Source organism: Blennius ocellaris (assembly GCF_963422515.1).
Source record: "Blennius ocellaris genome assembly, chromosome: 5".
In the NCBI taxonomy this organism is placed as follows: domain Eukaryota; kingdom Metazoa; phylum Chordata; class Actinopteri; order Blenniiformes; family Blenniidae; genus Blennius; species Blennius ocellaris.
This window is the reverse complement of record NC_137654.1, coordinates 26618515-26637444: the sequence shown is the minus strand read 5'-3', so window position 1 is coordinate 26637444 and position 18930 is coordinate 26618515. Positions and strand designations below refer to the sequence as shown.

The 18930-nt window shown below is 43.2% G+C and overlaps 1 protein-coding gene across 1 annotated transcript; it reads left to right on the top strand.

Moving 5' to 3' along the window:
* The first annotated feature begins 4870 nt into the window (after positions 1–4870).
* Positions 4871–15719, top strand: tead3a (TEA domain family member 3 a). Its single transcript, XM_080497336.1, has 12 exons — positions 4871–5323; positions 10685–10749; positions 10904–10966; positions 11101–11163; positions 13482–13592; positions 13800–13843; positions 13964–14025; positions 14105–14238; positions 14330–14500; positions 14768–14908; positions 15023–15175; positions 15480–15719. The coding sequence occupies exons 1-12, from the start codon at positions 5026–5028 to the stop codon at positions 15591–15593; spliced, it is 1419 nt and encodes a 472-aa protein (XP_080353462.1). The 5' UTR covers positions 4871–5025; the 3' UTR covers positions 15594–15719.
* Positions 15720–18930: the final 3211 nt, after the last annotated feature.

The window sequence follows — 18930 nt, the reverse complement described above, 5'->3', positions numbered from 1 at the left end:
AAATATACATTAGTAATGGTGAGTACATGGACAGACAATGAAGATGGATTGGTATACTGGGTGACCCGCAACTATAAAACTCCCAAGAGAATATGAGCTTATTAGAGTCATCACGTTTTTGCACATTTACACTGAGACAGAGTCTGGGTGTTTTCAAAAAGTTCCACCTTGGAAGTAATTTTCAAAAGTTGCCTTTTCAGATGCTCCGACCACCGTTGTTCGGTAAACGAATGCAACAAAATGCAACAAAAGTTTTGCATTTTCACTTCAAAATGTGTCGGGTGTTGTGTTCACTACTCTCAAGAAATTTGCTTTAAAAAAAAAAATTCTTAAACTATTGCTTTGCATTTTATCAGGATGAGTGAGGCCTCTTATGGGACTGGTGTTTCGGATTCATTGGTTTCCCTGTTAACTGGTGACCAACGTCCGTCTGTTGAAAGCTGCTACTAAAAACAGGTGTTAAAAACTGTTCGCCGTCCTGGCGAGGACAATTTAACCACATTTACAAGAACGTTTTCGCACCTTTTGTGAGTTTCAACAGTTGCTGTTACCAGCATCATCGCTGACGCCAATGGAAGTCGGTCACCAGATAAAAGGGAAACCAGTTAATCCGAAACACCTGTTTCGGTTTCCAGCCCACGGGCCTTAATGTTTGACACCCCTGTTTTGACGTGTGCAATGTGTACACACTGTCAGGAAACTTGGGGGACTTTTTTCTGTGTCAAGCCCCTTGCATTAGCCCTCGTTTTTCATGAAAAATTAACTGCCCCCTCAGTGGGTAACAGGGTAACAGCTCCCCCCAGCTCCATCTGAAGAGGGGGGAGGAGTTTGCCTTGGGACCTTCGAAACTTTTGCGTGTGCGCGTGTCTCGACGCCACGCCTCTGTTGCGTTTTTCCTCCGCGCGTTGACTTCATACCAAACTCATACTTTGCATTCCGCCTTTTTTCTCGCTGTCAAAACTCCCGAGGAAAAGAAAAAAATTAAAATACATTTCCTTCAGAAATCCCGGAGCGTGTTCCCGGACATCGTCGGGGAGAGTGTCCCGGAGAGGAGCCCGGAGCCCGGGGAGCCGTTGCGAGGTGAGTCGGCTCTCTCTCCCTCTCTCTCTCGCTCTCTCTCTCCCTCCCGCACTTCTTTGTTGTGTTCGGGGAAGTTTCACGCTGCTGCAGCTGCGCCGCCTCGACTCTGCTGGGAAGTTTTGGGATATTTGACATATTTCGCATTTCACCCGCCGCGGCTTCGCTGATTCGGAGCGTCGCGTGTGGAGCGGGGGAGGTCCCCAGTGCGGCCCTCGAGCCTCCCCCGGCCGCGAATAATTACTTTTTGCCGGAGTTTGCAGCTTGTTGCGGTGATATTAGCACGCAGGCTAACCGACTAGCATGTCAGCTCGAGTGTGTTAGCTCTGGTTTGATCACTCAAAACTACACCGCGACACGATCTTTTTAAACAACTTTAAACTCTCTGCAATGTCTTTTTGAAAACTTTTAGGGGCACGTAAAGTTTACCCCCTTTCATATATATATATACATATATATCTTCTTTTTTTTTTGCCAACTCACAGTTTGGCTAAAAGGCTGCCAAAGTGATTTCATTTTCCCTCTTCATGCTAGCAGATGGGGCTCATTTCTCCTCCTAAAACTTCCGAGTCTGTCCTCGGTGGCCCTGCGCAGGCCGAACCAGGAATCCCAACCCCTTCACGGGCAGTGATTTATCATAACTTGGTGACCTTTGGGTTCGGGTTTGGTCAGTTTCGGGGTCTTTTTGGGGCTCGGGTCTTGTCGGTGGGATGAAATCGAGCTTTGTGTTATTCATAATGTCACTGGAGCTGCAGGCTGCCTCTAATGCGCCTGTGTCTTTTTACTGTTTGCTGAGCTCATAGCTTTATTTAGCTCAATGCTCTGCTGGCTCCTCGCTGCACTAAACACCTGACCTTTTGGCCATTTGGAGCTATATCGAACCCCACAGAGCCATATATATTTATATATATAATTTGCATTACATCTGGACCGAGCTGTGATGCAACTGGGTATACAGTTTCACCGAAACTTAGTCTGGGTATACATGTCTCTGATTTACTTTAAAACTACACATCCCATCGGATTACCGCCCTTCATAATGGTCACGTTTACTTGAAATAATGTAAAATATTTTAATTTAGCTATATGATGACTTGTAAGGTTATGTTATGCGGTCCTGTTGGGCTGCATTGTGTGGACATGAGTTCCCATAGGTGGCCAAGTTATTAGCAATATCTTCATATATACTGTTTCACGGGTCACCCTCCCACTAAAGTACAACCTCAAATATAAAACTATAAACATTTACATTATTAACCATGTCTATAAATACAACTTTATTTACAAAGCACCACATACAGCACAGTCATTTGGAGCTGCTTTTTGACAGAGAGAAACCCAACAAATCCACACGAGCAAGCATGAGCAATGGTGGAAAGGAAAGGGAAAAACCCCCTCAAACAGGAAGAAACCTTTGCAGAAACAGACGAGGAGGTGGCGGCTTTCTGCTGGCTGGCTGGGGTGAGGGGATAGAGGAGAGATAAGGATAGGACAGACGTATGGGGATACAGACCAGTATTAACTTGTTACAGCAGGGACGTGTAGTGTTTTGTATCATTTTGCCAAACGAACTGGTATAAAAACTACATTAGTTTACTTTTTACTGTTTGTTTTTTGTGCTTTCCTTGTTTTATTCTGCCCTGCAGCATTAATGAGACACCAAAACTATACTTTCAGGGCTTAACACTAAAAACATACCCACAAATTGGACACGTGACATACAGATTGATGTTTTTCATTTAATGCTGTTAGAGTCCACAGGGTGTTTTTTTTTTTTTTTGTTTTTTAATAGTTTTTTTTTGTTTTTTGTGTCTTGACAGTTTGTTCCTAACAGCAACTCCACCTGCAAATGTGTTGTATCACGTTGCATTTTTTTTTCTCTTTCTATTCTGGTCATTTGAAATCTATTTATAGATTTTAAAAGTGTTTTGGTTGGTACTTTTGCCTCATAGTAAGAGGCTTAGGAGGCTTTAAGTGTGGAGTTTAGATGTTTGTTCTGTGTATTTGTAGGTTTGAGCCAAATGACAATTCTAACTTGCTCCTTGATGTGAATATGAGCGGGATTAGTTCCAGCATCTTGCAGCCATGAGTTGGAATCATCCAAAAGTATCTATTATTATATCCGAAAACAAGTCAACAACAGCTGTTTCTAGTAAAACAATTAACCTGTAATATATGTCATGGCTGTATTGTGAGTTTAAATAACGTGTTTATTAGCCACCAGAGAAAGCCTTACTAAACTCTTCCAACTATTTTTCTGGAGCCAAAATGATATTAATCATTGTTTATATATGTGCACATCACATTAGGATAAGTCAGAACCCGTCAGGACAGAGAAACATCTCCCCCGTCGTCGATCTCTCTCACAGTAAAAGTTTCAAGGCCATCACATCTCCTCCCCCTGAATATCACAACGTTCGCTCTTTCCAAACCATCCCACCAGGCCTGTCTGGTCACTATGGCAACAGTACAGGCTAGTCAGCCGCGAGTGAAACTCGGAGGAAGGCCGCGGCGCGCACACACTGTGCAGAATAAGCCCACCACAGCAGGGGAAGCAGAGCGACCACACTGATCCTTTGTGGTTCTGCCGTGGCAGCAAGCATGTTAGCCGCACTCTGGAAAACATTACACACCGGGCAGCATTCATGTTGCATGTGTGCGCATGTGTTTGAAGAGACTTGGAGCATCCTCAACAATAACAGAAGAATGTGTAATTTCCTCATGTGGTCTTTGCAGGCTTCTGAGAAGTTTGTGTACGGTTCGGGTATTGCCTTTAGATCGAGAAAATGACTAACCGGTCTCGTCATCGCAAGTGGTGTTCAATTTATTATTTATTGCCTTCCATTTAGCTGCGTGGCCCTAATGACTGCACCAACTGCTCGCGTCTTCATTGACCTTGGCCGGTGGCTTCATAATTTTACAAGCTCTTTAATATTTAGGTGCTTTGCTCGTCAGGTCTTTGACCCTGGATGCCAGATGCTATTAATACACTCTATACACATGGAAGCTGTAAACAACTTTGGATGAATCTGATCTCTTTCCCGGGGAAGTGTGGAGACATTCGTAGTCCCAGAAATCTGTCGCCATTCTCAACAGCCGCAAAGTTAATCCTGTTCCTGGCCATCGATCGCAATGTGTGTGACGCGGATCAGCACAGTCGAGTGCAAGGCCTCGCTTTTAATTTTCATGATCTGTTGGTGTGCCTCAAAGTCCTGCTTTTAATAACTGGAATCATTCTTCTGTGAATGAATCAAACAACCGATTTCATTTCACAATACTCGGCGGTTTTTAATTTGTTTTTGTGGATCCAAGTTTAGTTTTTTTTTTGTTCGGGGAACTCCTCACTCCTCTCCCAACTCGGATTTCACCTTAATTTTATACTCTTGTGGTTTGAATTTACATGTATCCATTACAGCTAATGGTACTAAGTGCTAATCAGTTTCTCCATTTCTACCAAACTAACTGCTGTAAAATATACTGTCAGTCAAAAGTTTCAGTGTTTTTCCTGTTCTTTTCTTTATAGTTGATTTAATGAAACTAAATAGCCTGGAGGCTGTTGTCAGTGTCCTCAGCTGTTAACAACTCAGAGATGTAAAAATTTCCTTCACCACAAAAATGCTTCTTTGTTTATTATTAACTCCACACACATTGTGGACTTAAAGGTTTGCATGTACGGTATTTTTAGATGGCTCGTAGCTCGACTGTGCTTTTTGAAAAGGTCAGGAGACTGCTGCGTGTGTTTCTTAAAACCTTGCTGATTGTGGCGCCTTTTTGTCTAAATTCATCAGCTGTGAAAACAAATACCTCTCTGTTCTCTCAGATGGTGGTACATCGAGTCAAATGCCCTTTTATTATCCAAAATAAACTTTCTTTAAACACAGTTGTAGGAAGATTAATTCCATTTGCATTGTTTATTCCCTTGATTATGGAAACGTTCTCTCTTCATCAATGTCTGAAACCCGTCCAGAATCAGTAGAAATGTCTCCTCCTGTGGTTTCTAGGTGTGTTGTGGCTGGAGCCGTCACCATTGCGTCGGAGTGGAGTTGCCGCAGCAGCCCTGATGGGGCGCAGGAGGAGGGGGCCAATGGAGAAGCGGTGCTGGCAGACGGCTCGGACCGCGGTCTGGACGGGGATCCCGAGGGCGTCTGGAGTCCAGACATCGAGCAGAGCTTCCAGGAAGCTTTGGCCATCTACCCTCCATGTGGCAGGAGGAAGATCATACTTTCAGATGAAGGCAAGATGTATGGTGAGGATCAGCTCTTTATGAATGTGATCATTGTCATCCAGCCGTTGTGCCTCTTGATCTTTTTCCTTTTATATTCAAGTCATTATTTTTTATTATAAAGCGTTATTAAATACGGTCCTACCTTGTTTATCCGGATCTGCTGTGGCGGAGTTAGGAGCAGAAAGGAAACGCTGATGGAAGGGAAGCGTTTTTCAAACTATAACTCAGACTAATGGAAATTTAAATGTACCTTTTCATGTTTGTGTCCCGGTACCACATGATCCCCAATCAGTACCAGTTCACAGCCCAGTGGTTGGGGACCCCTGATATAAACTATACATATAAGAAACAATGTATTGTTACATGCACAAACCTATTTTTCGTCCAATTAAATGTTTAAAAGGAATAACACACTTCATAAATTGTCAGCTGGGATCAGTTCCAGCAGCCTGCGACCCTGTCAAATAACAAGTTTTAGAAGATGGATCCACTGGTGTCCAGTTCTCAAGCATCTAGGTTTTGTTTTTTTGTTTTTTTTTCTCTTCAGTTTTTCCAGTTTCATAAAAATTCCTCGCTGTTTCGAGATGATCAACTGATGGCAACGTCAATGTCATCTCATAAAACAGATTTTTGGACATGTCTCAATAATGAGTCTGCAAATTATGGCAACATTTATGAGCAATTGAAAGGAAAAGTTCAACCTCGACAAAATTTCACGTTGGAGTGACTTTGAGGTTTGCTTTGGCCTTCATGTAACGCTGTAGGTCAAGAGGAGATGGGGAAGTAATGAAATAGTGACACTCCGCTTGGACACTTGGCAGGCGGCAGTGTCAGGTTCATGGCGTGTGTGAAGTATAATCATTTGAGAAGAAACCCTATTTAATGATTCCTATCTAATCAGGCATGTCTGTAAGCTACAGCAGCAACACATTGACACTATATTATGAACGGTGTTGGCACAAAATGAGATATGCGAGTGTGTAACACCACATGACCAGCGGAAAATAAATTTTACATGTCAGTTGATTTTACATATGTATATGTCCTGTTTTACATATGTGCAAAACCGACTCCTCTTTAGTTTATGTTTTAGCCCCCGTTTACACAACCACATTTTCAAGTTAAAACAGAAAACTTTTGTTGCGTTTTGGGGGACTTCTTAAAAACGGCTTCCAAGTTGGTGCTTGTTGAAAACACTCCATCTGCAACTTTTTTTTTAAAATGGCTACCCAGGTGGAACATTTTCAAAATTCTCTGTGGAAATGGGGAGAACAAATGTTTTAGAAAATGCCCCGACTCTGTCTTGACCGTGAAAACGCTGCTACTACTCATGCGCGCCATGGCTGTAGTAAATACTTCTGCTGCACGTGTGTGAGTAGATGGACAATAACAACAATGGCGGCCTCCATAGTGGCATGACTCCCAGCCCACATTCTCCTGGGACTTGGTAGTTTTATAGTTGACAGTCTCCTGATTGTTAGCTGTTGTCGTTTTCAAAACACCGCCATGTGGACACAAAATTCTTCTGGAAAAAATGTAAACTGTGTTTTTTCACTTGAAACTTTGTCTAAACATGGACGTCATTATCAAGTGTTGTATTAAAGAGTCCATCATGAATGAAACATTATGGCTTTTTACAGGATTAAATGGCTGTTTGAAGTGTAATGTGTTTAATTCCATGCAGTGTGTCTACAGGCTGTGATGAGACTGTTTTATGACCATAAAACTTTGCAACGTTTTAAAATGTAAAAAGTTTCCACACAAGACTCCTGAATATATTGTCGTTCTCTACAGTCAAATATTGATCTGTGCGCTCATTGATCCCATGTGTTGAGACATTTTCGTTTAAGCTCGCAGGTATTTCTTTGGAGCAAGCTATTAAGCCGTGAGGTCAGAGGTCAAAGCACAGTATCGGGGTTAAAGGACAGAGAATCACAAGCTCAAGTTAAAGTTGCTGGATTGCTCTGTTCAGACACCGATTGCTCATGTATTTATGTTGCTCTCCAAGGCAGCAGATGGGGAGTAGTAGCACATGTGACTTCTGTTTGTTTTCGTTAGGATTTGTTCAGGATGCACCCTGTGAGGGGAACTTAGTATTTTAACAGTTTCTTCTTTATTGAAGATCCTGGCTCCCTTCCAACATTCCCAGTGTTTTTTTGGCCGAGTGATGACATTCCCGTCCGCAGCAGCCCGTTTGATGCATTTGTTTTCTGTGAGTGCGAGCGGTGCATTGGGGGGGGGGGGGATATGTGATCCCATGCGACAGAAAGGGAAAGTTTGTTTCAGCATTGCGGCATTTTCTCCTTTTGTGGAAGTGTGGGCTCCCTGTATTCACCTCCCCCCACTTCCCTCTCAATAAATAAAGTCCCATCGGTGCATACACACCCGCGTTTAAAAGCCACAGTGACTCCGAACGCAATGTTCACACTCCCATTAATTGCTCCACTCATTATGGAGTTGTGCCATCCGACAAGTCACGAAATGTGTGAATATTATATGACCCTTCAATAAATAGGAGTCGAAGCTTGTCGTAGCCATGCAGAGCATGTGAATCGGTTATTATTGTCGTCGGATTTTTAGGGTTTTGCAGCAGCAAACTTCAGATGTTTTACTGAACCTTCTTCTAAACTCAGTCGGCTGTAATAGATCTCCAGTCTCATTCGCACTGCTATGATGTCAGCCCGGATTATAGTGTAGAGTGTGTGTATTTCCAAACCGAGATGGTTCGCAGACAGATTTGTTGCTCAACCATTCGCATGGAGACACGGATCCAAATTGGTTACTTGTTGCAATGATCACATTTCAGTGTCACTTTTTACAGGATTCGAGGTCGAGCTTGTCAAAGTTTCTCACTTTGGTAATATTTGACCCGCCGTTGTCGGATGTTTCTAGGAAGCTGCGTTGCATTTACTCTGCCGTTGTGTGTTGGCATGGTGGCACTCAGTGGACCAGAGTGGATCACAGATGAAACCTTTAATCAAAAATAGCACAGAGAGTTCCGAGCCATGGGAGTCCCTGGAAGTTGCCTACATAAAGAACTGGACTCAGACCTGCTATTAACATGCAACGGTTCTCTTGTGGATCTAAGTTTTTGCCATCCATTGTTTCCCAGCTCACATGTACCATTGTATGTTCAGTAAGTGGCTCTCGGGGAAACGGGACATTGCTGTTGCCCTTAAGTGGAGTTGTGGCCGGCTGCAGGAAAGCACGTGTCCCGTTTTGGGAATTGGATCAGACTGCTGTGAGTCTGACTCAGCTCCTTCTGTTGATTTGGGGGAAGTTCTGTGTTCTACTAACCGAGCAGAGCAGATGTGACTCATCTGAAGCCTCTGCAGCATCACACCACTTCCCAGAATGATGATGCCGGTGCATAAATGATTGCAGCTACAAAGTCGGCCCGGTCACCTTTTTCCTCCTATTTAACCTCTTTTGCAGCCCAGTGAACGACAGAGAGCTGCTTGTCAGTTTTTTTGAGAGGCGATCGGCCCATCAGGTGTGGAGAGAGAGAAAGAAATGGCTGAGCAGGCAGTCTGTTAAAGTCTGTTAACAATATGATGACCTCTCCTCCCTTTCCCACCATTTGTCCATCTGTTTTGGTGCTTTGTTAGGAAGCAAAGCCAAACCTGACCCAAAATTAACGCAGACTCTCTTTAATGCGAATTCCTTGCAAGCCACAGAAATGGAAAGCCTGACAGTTCTTTTAATTACACCAGCACTCGAAAAGTTGCAAACCCTTGTGAAGCGTAGCCGCAGGTTATGCATCGGGCCACACTGAAAGGCAAAGTCTGCACTTTGCGCACCCTTTCTACTAATTTTCATATGATTGGATACATCTTCTACAATCAAAGGACACGATGCAGGATATTTTACATTCGTGAAGTTATTTTTTCTTCATACTAGAGTTTAGGTGCCGATTCTAGTGTTATTGCTGATTTTGTACAGTGTGCCTGCCGAGTTATCAAAAAGCAAATAGTCTGAGTCTCGTTGTGAACTGACCATAGCTCAACTGATGCAGTGCATTTGAAAAATATTCAGTTTTGTGCTCCATGGCAAAAGCTGTGAATATTTATGTGACCTCTCGGGTTTTTATTCTAAATAAACATTTCAAACATTTGTAGATTTTGAGGGTTGGAAAAATTTAAATGTTGTCTATTTTGGAATACTGCCTGGATGCTCAGGTAGGCCACAGTGGTAATACTCGGAAAGCACAACATTGTCTCAGGTGGTACATGCTGTTAAAAAAAAAAAAAAAAATGTCGTAAAACCGCAGTTGTAGGTCATTTTATGCAGGAATGTAGAAAACTAAACGATTCAGAAACCTCAAGTGAAAGACAGAAAATGATAATCCTGGCAGGGCTTCACAAGTAGACTAATGGCAATCTGATTACAATTGTCGCTTTATTGAGAGGCTTTCTTTAGATTTTTGTGAATGAATTGTCAAACATGATTCCAATATTACAAATATGTGATCAGATTTTTAAAATTTTGTCAGTGTTTGCACTGCAATGCTGCGGAATGCTACTGGAATGACAAGTACGTGAACAGACATTTCTCTGCTTTCTCATGGGTGTTTTTTTTTTAGATTTCATAAATTGTCATGGTCTTGTGGGAATCAGCAAGAGCTTCATCCCTCCGGCGGTGACAGGATAAAAGGAATAGGGTTAAACTTGGCCTCATTTCAATCCCATTACGGATTGAGAAACATCCACATGTTCAGTTTTGAGCTTTTCCATAAAGTTCGCTTTAGTTTACTTTACTTGTGCTCCGTCCAATTCAGATCCTCCATCAGTGACCTGAATGCTAAAAACATGGCAGATTCTTTCTGCTCTTTTGTTTGATTGCATTTGACAGATTAAATGCTGCAATATACAAACAGAGCGTGCCGGGTTTGTTGTCTTACAGTAACTCGAACATCAGGAGCCGATTAGTTGGTGTGTGTGTGTGTGTGTGTGTGTGTGTGTGTGTGTGTGTGTGTGTGTGTGTGTGTGTGTGTGTGTGTGTGTGTGTGTGTGTGTGTGTGTGTGTGTGTGTGTGTGTGTGTGTGTGTGTGTGTGTGTGTGTGTGTGTGTGTGTGTGTGTGTGTGTGTGTGTGTGTGTGTGTGTGTGTGTGTGTTAGTCATCCTACCATCTCTCCTTTGAGCTTCACATTTGTTTTAGGGAGGAAATCGACTTGGTTAGCAACAAGTCTGGCCTCTTGTTTATTTCCCCACGGGAGGTAAAACTGATGTTTATTTACTCAACTTTGATGCCATGTGATTGACAGTCTCATACGTGCCCAATTGTCATTTTATTTAAATTTTCCTTCGCACTGTTTGTCTTTGTGAATTTCTCTCTGGCTATACACATCCTAAGAGTATGTTGTTTTTTTTTTTTAAATGCTAGGTCGAAATGAGCTGATAGCTCGTTACATCAAGCTACGAACGGGGAAAACGCGCACACGCAAACAGGTACGTGCGCCTTCCTTTAAGAAGTGTCTCGTTTAACTCCAGAGTGATGTTGTTGTTGTTGTTTTTGTGATGCTGTTGATGTGACGTGGCTGTTTGAAACTGTACAATCATCTTGTGACTATGTGTTTTGATGGGGGCGACTCTGACCCCGTAGGTGTCTAGTCACATTCAGGTTTTGGCACGTAAGAGGGTACGAGAATACCAGGCAAGCATTAAGGTGGGTGCCTGCCGAGCCGACTCTCCCTCTGCTCTATAGTCACACCACCCCTTCCCCCCCCTTCCCCCCCCTCTCTGCTTCTCCTTTCCTCTTTTCCTCCCATCCTGTCCTCCTTCACCCCCGTCTTCCTTCAGGTCTCTAGTCACCTGCAAGTCTTGGCCAAGAGAAAATCTCGTGAGATTCAGTCTAAGCTCAAGGTACACTCGCTCACTGACTCTGCAACACCAGTCGCTTCGCTCTGCATGCGTCCTCCAGCCACCTAACCCGTCATTCTGCCAGGAAGTCTGGCTTAATTGATGCTTCACTGGGGTGTGGATGTGCCGTTTATTGAAGGTTTTTTTTTTTTCCCCCGTGAGAAGTGCAACTGCTCGAAACCTTGGACCAAAGCCATCTTAAATGTTTGGTCGTGTCGGAGGAGAATGCATGTCAAGCGAATGCAGTGAGGTGGCGATAGCGTCCCGTCCAAACCTTCCAGCGTTCCGAGTCTGGACTAGGCAAAACCTTGAAGGAGCCGTTTGTCCACCAGACTGTATTGGTTGCATGAATTGAGGGTCGAACCGTCTTTCGTTAATGGCTGCGGGAATGCCGCGCAATGGGGCTTTGTTAAGATTTTGTTCGCTCGGGGGCATTTCAGGTCTCGCACATATTTGCAGTTTAATGGCTTCAGTCAGTCTGTAAGTCTGCTGTTTTGAGTGAGTGTGTGTCGTAATTTGCGGGGAAAAGGGTTTTTATCATAATGCATGGCAGTTTTGTCTGTTCACGTAGTTCAAAAGGGTTTGTGGCCTTGGAGAGATAATTGCATGACATTCAGTAGCTGGCTCAGTTTAAAACCATGTGTGGCTTTTGGAATGTATGTGATGGCCTACACACACACACACATAAGGAGTTTTTACTCCCCCCCCCCCCACACACACACACACACACAAAAATGTTTTACTTTCTTCTTTAATACATGTCAGACTTCTTCATCTTGAACGTTTTCCTCACTTTTGTTTCCTTCTCCATTCAAGCACTCTCCCCGTGCTTTTAACTCGACTTGTAAAGTCGTCTCTTTTATGAAGTCATTTTCCACCCACTCGCTGTCCTCTAAGACACATTTGGAAAGAATTCTTTGAGATTTCTATGAAATATCGGAGCTCATTTTCCCCCCCAAAGTATAAATGCTGGCTTTAAGCTCCAGAGCGCTAGCGACGGGTAAACCTCGGCTTCTCTGGAAATCATGCATCGTCACCTCAGACCATTTTCACCTCCCCTCTGTTTTCTGTGCTTTGTGATGCTATAATTGTCTTTTAAACCATTGAAGCTCGTCATGCTTTCCTGTTGAATTACACTCGGTAACCATAGCGACCGATTGTTATCACATTTTCAAAGTGGGGGGAGGGGGGCAATAAACCAACTCTAATCAAGTATCCAGAACCTCTGTACCTCTGTTCTGTTCTTTTGTCACACTGTTTGGGCAGATTAACTTTCACATGGAAGTTTCTCTGACACGCTTTCAGACGTCTTCGGGTTTCTTCGCCGACGTACGATTGCTTTTAACTCGGGGAGAATTTGAGCCTCGACCCGACTCTGCTCCGGTTGTGGAGTTTTCATGTTTCGTCGCCATCTTGTCTGGAATTTCTGCACCGATTTCTTTGAAAACTTCCAATCACTGTATGACTTTTTTTTTTTTTTTTTTAATTCTTTCAGATGAAAGTTTGCAAACTGCACTAGACTTTGTTGAGGATGTTTTAATTTCTCACTGCATTGTTGTCTGACGGCTCTGTGGCTCCAACTAGTGGCTGACAGCTGAATGAAGGTCATGTACATGAATAAAATATTCCTGTGATGGACCGGGCGTTTGCAGAATAAATGTCACAGGAACTCTGGCCTTATTCACTCAGCCGGTGTTTTTTTTTTTAAATACAGTGACTTTCATAGAATCTCTTACATTTGGGACGGGTACTATTGGGAGTTTCTACCATATTTTTCTTTTGTCTCTTTGGATTCTTTACAGTCCTTTTCCTTTGCATAAAAACTCTGTGACCTGCTTTCATTGTCAAATGTACTGAAGGTAATTAATCACGTGTCTTTTTTGCTATAGGCCATGAACTTGGTAAGTTTTGGTTATCTGACTTCAGTCTTGTGCTTCAGGCTTTGTGCTGTGTGATTGGCCTCACATTACCGCTCGTCCACAACACAGTTTTACTGCCAGGCTCCAGAAATCCTGCTCGTGGCTCTTTTTGTTGTTAGTGGCTTTAGTTAAATACTGGTGATGGTTAGCTCGGCTAGCTTGGCACATCTCCCGCTTTGGCCTCCCTTCATGTCTGCTTCGCTCTCTGTCCTGACACCCCCCTCCCTCACCCCCACGCCCACCAAACCCCCCCCCCCACATAGTCACTGCATCCCGCTGAAGTACAGTATGTGTTGGCTGGCTTGCTCTCTGAAAGGACAATTTGAATGACGCTCAAGTGCTGCTGCTCGTTACGAGGCGGGTCGGTGTCGCTGAGTGTCACGTTTGTCTCTTTGATTTCAGGACCAAGCATCCAAAGACAAGGCGCTGCAGACAGTCGCCAACCTCTCATCAGCTCAGATAGTGTCTGCCAGTGTAATAAAACCCCAGACCCCCTTCCCTCCACCAGTCAGAGTGAGCCCAACACACACACACACACACACACACACACACACACACACACACACACACACACACACACACACACACACACACACACACACACACACACACACACACGTACGTCCACATCCTTTTTTTTTTTTTTCTTCTTCTTCTTTCTGGCGAAAAAAGTCTGAGTAACATTATCTTCCACCGTTTCCCCTCTTTGCCTTTGTCTAGTTTTGGCCCAGCCCCATGCCAGGACAGCCTGGACATTCTCAGGAGTAAGTGTCACTGGCAGATTATTTCTCTTGAAAATGAGAAAATGTTTCTTGGGTCACGTTGGTCCACTTACTCAGTTCCTTTTTTTTTCCCCCCTCCCTTTATCCTGTATGTATTTGCAGCATCAAACCCTTTGCACAGCCACCGTACACGACACTACCAGCCCCCGTACCTGCGCCGATCAGTGAGTATGAACAGAAACGACGCCACAGTGTCTTCTTGGTGCTCGTCTCAGTAACTTGTTTTTTTTTTTTTTTTTGAAGGTTTTGAGACCTTGCCGCCCCCCCGCCCAGCAGCCATCGCAGCTCCCGTCTGGCAGGACAGAACCATCGCTTCCTCCAAGCTGCGGCTGCTGGAGTACTCTGCCTTTGTGGAAACCCAGAGAGAAAGAGAGACGGTACAGGCGCTGCTTCATTTCAACGAACGATCCAACAATCTGAAGTGACCGCGGCCATTTTAAAATGTCTTCTTTTCTTTTCGTTTTGTAGTATAAACATCTTTTTGTACACATCGGGCCGTCGAATCCGGGCTACAGTGACCCCGTGCTGGAGTCCATAGACGTGAGGCAGATTTATGACAAGTTTTCTGAGAAGAAAGGAGGCCTGAAGGAGCTGTACGAGAAAGGGCCGCACAACGCCTTCTTCCTCGTCAAGTTCTGGGTCAGTAAACGGAAACCGGGAGCCGATGATCAGCAGAGAAAGTTCATTTCACCTGTGTCTTTATTTGAGGCTATGACCGAGGGACGCCACATGGGGGAAGCAAAGACTGATACTCTTCTCCTCTAGAAAGTTGTTGAAGTCATAGTGTTTATTTATCTCACTATGTAATCATTTAAAAAAAAAAAACACACACATGAGACGTTACTAATTTGTCCAGTAGTTTTCATCTTTCTATCCTCTCCTCCTCCGTCGTCCTTGTTGTTTCAGGCGGACCTGAGCAGCGACATTGAGGAAGGATCCGGAGCTTTTTACGGAGTCAGCAGCCAGTACAGCGGCACAGAAAACATCACCATCAGTGTTTCCACCAAGGTCTGCTCCTTCGGCAAGCAGGTGGTGGAGAAAGTGGAGGTGAGAACGCAAAGCTTTTTAAAAAAATTTTTATCGAGTGTTTCATGTCAGGGCCATGTTGGCCCGAGGTTTTAATTATGACACGCGTGCTGTGCTCTGGTTCCTCCCATCCAGACTGAATATGCACATCTGGAAGGAGGGAAGTACATTTTCCGCATCCATCGTTCGCCCATGTGTGAATATATGATCAACTTCATCCACAAACTGAAACACCTGCCAGAGAAATACATGATGAACAGCGTGCTGGAGAACTTCACCATACTGCAGGTGTGTTCACGTTCGCGTTTTAACAACCTGCTCAGGAGGAGTTCACCTCACGATTATTTATATAGAAGCAATTTACATTTGCATGAGCAAATCCACATGAGGAAGGATGGAGGAAAGTAAAAAAAAAAAAAGTCTTAAACCGACAGCAGCTTCACTCGAAAATGGTCCGGGGTGACCTGAAGCAGCCTGAAGTGCAGAGAACAGGTTTGCAATAGATCCTATCTGACTGCTTGTCTTGTGTGTGTTTGTGCGTGTGTGTGTGTGTGTGTGTTTCTGTGTGTGTATGTGTGTGTGTGTTGACCAGGTGGTGTCCAACAGAGAAACTCAGGAGACTCTGCTTTGCATCGCCTTCGTGTTTGAAGTGTCCACCAGCGAGCACGGAGCGCAGTACCACGTGTACCGACTAGTCAACGACTAGCAGAGACTCCTCAGACTTTTTGATACGTACAGCATAAACACTATTTCCAGCTCCACACACACACACACACACACACACACACACACACACACACACACACACACACACACACACACACACTCACACTCGTATCAGACCAACCGTCACACTGTAGTCATACCTGTTGCTTGTTTGATTTTCTGTGTCCTTCTGTTAACCAATGGCTTCAACACTCGCAAATAACGTGTCCCTTTGTTTGAAGCAGAGTTGAAATTCACTCCCGAGCATCGGAGGGGAAGTTCAGAGCAGAAAGCAGCCGAAGGGCGAAGCTACACTCAAACCCGACGCGTGATGTCTTTCCATCATACTGTGAACATCAGATTCAAATGTAGCTGTTAAACACTAAAAACTAACATCGTGGGGGATTTTTTTTCTCTGTCCCCCCCCCCCAAACGCTTTTCCTTCCCGGGTGTGACTGACGTGAGACGAGTTTAAATCCTATTCAGTGCTGACGTAACCCGTGTCCTCCACCACGGTTCTGCTGTTACTGCTTCAGTGTGGAAATCATGACTGTCGGATCGGTTTAATCTCTCAGAAAACGATGCACTACAGATAAAGATTTTTTTTTTTTTTTTTTTTTGGACGTATTTATATTTGGTAAAGTTTGACAGGAGCCACCGGAGCCGTTCCGGTTTCCCACAAGGAGGAAAAAAAATCAAAAAGGCGTCGACAAGGCACAACAAGTCATCACATTTAGGTCAGACTCTGGTTTTTAATGATCATTTTTACTGTTGGTAGAGAAGAGAGGGTTTGTCCTTGGACTGTGTGGGCTTGCTGCAGTATTTCTACCTCCACGCAAGTTGGGATAAGAATGTGCTTTTCTTTTTTTTCTTTTTTTTTTCTTGTTCATAAAGCCTTAAGCGGAAGAGCACTGATGTATAGGATGTGTACACTACACTTGTAATGGTACTGTTTTTAAAGCCAAAACAAGGTGATATGTCATTTTTGTAAAGTTGAACTATCATATCTTTTTTTTTTTTTTTTTTTTACACCAGTGCAGCGACCAGTGTTACTCTGAAAATCACAAACAGTGGTTGGTTTGGTTTTTATCATGTATTGACGTACGGTACAGATGACTGTAAGGGTCACTGCGGTAGATTCTCTTTCTTGATGACACTAACAAATTATCCACCTGACACTATTTTTTTTTTTTTTTCTACGTATTTTTTGAATTCCTGGTGCACACCAGCATTTTTATAGTAAAGCGTATTTAACTGTATCGCACCCTCTTCTGGCAGGATCATCTTTAACCACGTGGGAGGTCATGTTTTTATTTTTATTTTATTTTTTTGTCTTGTGACTTTGTATCGTGACACTAAAGAGCCGCGTGGCTCCATTTTTCTTAAAATATTGTCAGCCAAAAGTGTTTTTAGTCTGATCTCTCTCCTGTCTGTGTTCTTTTCTTTGGCTGCGCCTCGTCACTCCTTCGGTCGATTCTGTTCGATAAATCAAATCTGTGCCTTTTATGCTGTACCAATAAAAATCACAGGATGGTGTCTTGATATTAATATAAAGGGAGTGAAAATCGTTTTTGATCCAAATCTGATTAGGTCATCAGTTTTTACGTTTTTTTTTTTTGTTTTTTTTATTACACAGAAATTGCTATTCTCACATGTGTCGCTAGATGGTGCTGCCTCAATTAAAATATTAGGACGTATTAATACTGCTCAAAATTGGCGATTTTGTTATAATTCCTTCCAGCCTCTAGGTTTTCTTCTCCCTCCTCTGTCACTCAGCCCACACAGAATGAAAGAATGGCAAAAATGTAAAGAGTTCTTTAATTACACAGGTCAGAGGGTGAGTCACGTCAAAGTTGCAAATTCTAACCTTTTTATAATCCAATATGTTTGGATTTTTTTTTTATAGTGTTTTAACAGAAAAACTACATAACTGAATATACAGGTCACGTCACGTGTTCTAATGTCTTCACCCTGAAGACAAACGTGAAGGAAAACGCCTGGAGAACAAGCAGTACATTCTGAATTCCAAACCCAACTAATCAAAGTGTCAATTTGACTTTTTGGGTGTAGGGAGGGAACGTGTATGGAAATGGAGTTGTAGGTGGTTCTTACGCTTGATTGCAATCGGGCATAAATGTTTTAAACGCTTAACTTTTAACTTGTTGACTTCCAGGATTTACAAGTGACTCTTCGGTCTCCTCAGCCCAGGCGTGGCACCGACACGAAATAGTGAAGCCATTGCTCACAGCTCTGTCACGCCTCCAATCAGTTAAATGCTGCTGATGGATTTAAAGTGACAAGAAGTTCAGAAATCTGCTCGATCTGAGTTTCACACAAGACTTTTTTTTTTCTCTCTCTCTCTCTCTCTTTCTGATCTGGAAGATACCTGAAACAATGCTGCCTTGTCCGACTCCTGTAATCTCACTTTCACAGCCGGATTTATCAGGCGGCCAAATAAATGCATGACTTCGGTTCCTCCCTCTCAGATATAGCGATTCCACTGAAAGGTGTCGAGTTTATCTTTCGAGTCATAAACCTACGTTTGGCGCGTTATATAATAAGAATGCGTTTGTCACGTGGGCGGTGCTGAGGCTCACTGGGTGTGGTGGGAAAACCTCGCCAAAACAATCCGGTTGTGCCAAACACATTGTGTCTTTACGAGCCTTTATTCTCAAGTCTTTCGACGTTTGCGAGTTAATTCATGCATGTCTCAAGCTCTAAAAATTCAAATTAAAACAGTCAAATGCTAATCCAGCCCACAATCTGCACTTTGTATGAGTATTCGTGTGTGGTTGTCTCTTTTTAATTTCTGTTTTCGTGCCGGTGCCAACTTTTACCTTACCATTGCCACTGACCCTGATTTCAGGTCATGTGAGATGTGACTTCATGCGCCACTGGAGTCATAGTTTAGTCCATAATGGTGCACTGCCTTCGCACTTATATGTCCATTAAGGCCATCAGAGTAGTTTTACACTTATAACGTCTCATCAATCATACAACTGTTTTTTTGGTTTTTGATTCCTTCTATTGAATCACTCATACAAAATATGCTCTAAGGTACGTTTTCTCCCAAAATTTAATTCCCCAAACATTAAGTCTGGAAGGTTCAGTTACTGAAGCAAATTATATGAGAAAGAAACTGTTGAAATTCGTGGGAAAAGTTACATTTGAAAGTCTCCTGGACATATTTTTAGAAAAGATTAGCATCATGTTTCGACTGAATTATTTGTTTACTGGATTCCATGAGTATTTTTGCTTTATTTTGCTCTGCATGGAGCCAATGCGCTGCAATATTCAATATGAGAAGAGCTGTCATGGATGAACTCAGAAAAATGCGA

Coding starts and splice junctions, on each gene's coding strand:
- tead3a (XM_080497336.1), top strand. CDS start 5,026: ATGTCTGAAACCCGTCCAGAATCAGTAGAAATGTCTCCTCCTGTGGTT. Junction 14,501..14,767: donor TCTTCCTCGTCAAGTTCTGG/GTCAGTAAACGG, acceptor TTGTTGTTTCAG/GCGGACCTGAGCAGCGACAT. Junction 14,909..15,022: donor AGGTGGTGGAGAAAGTGGAG/GTGAGAACGCAA, acceptor CCTCCCATCCAG/ACTGAATATGCACATCTGGA.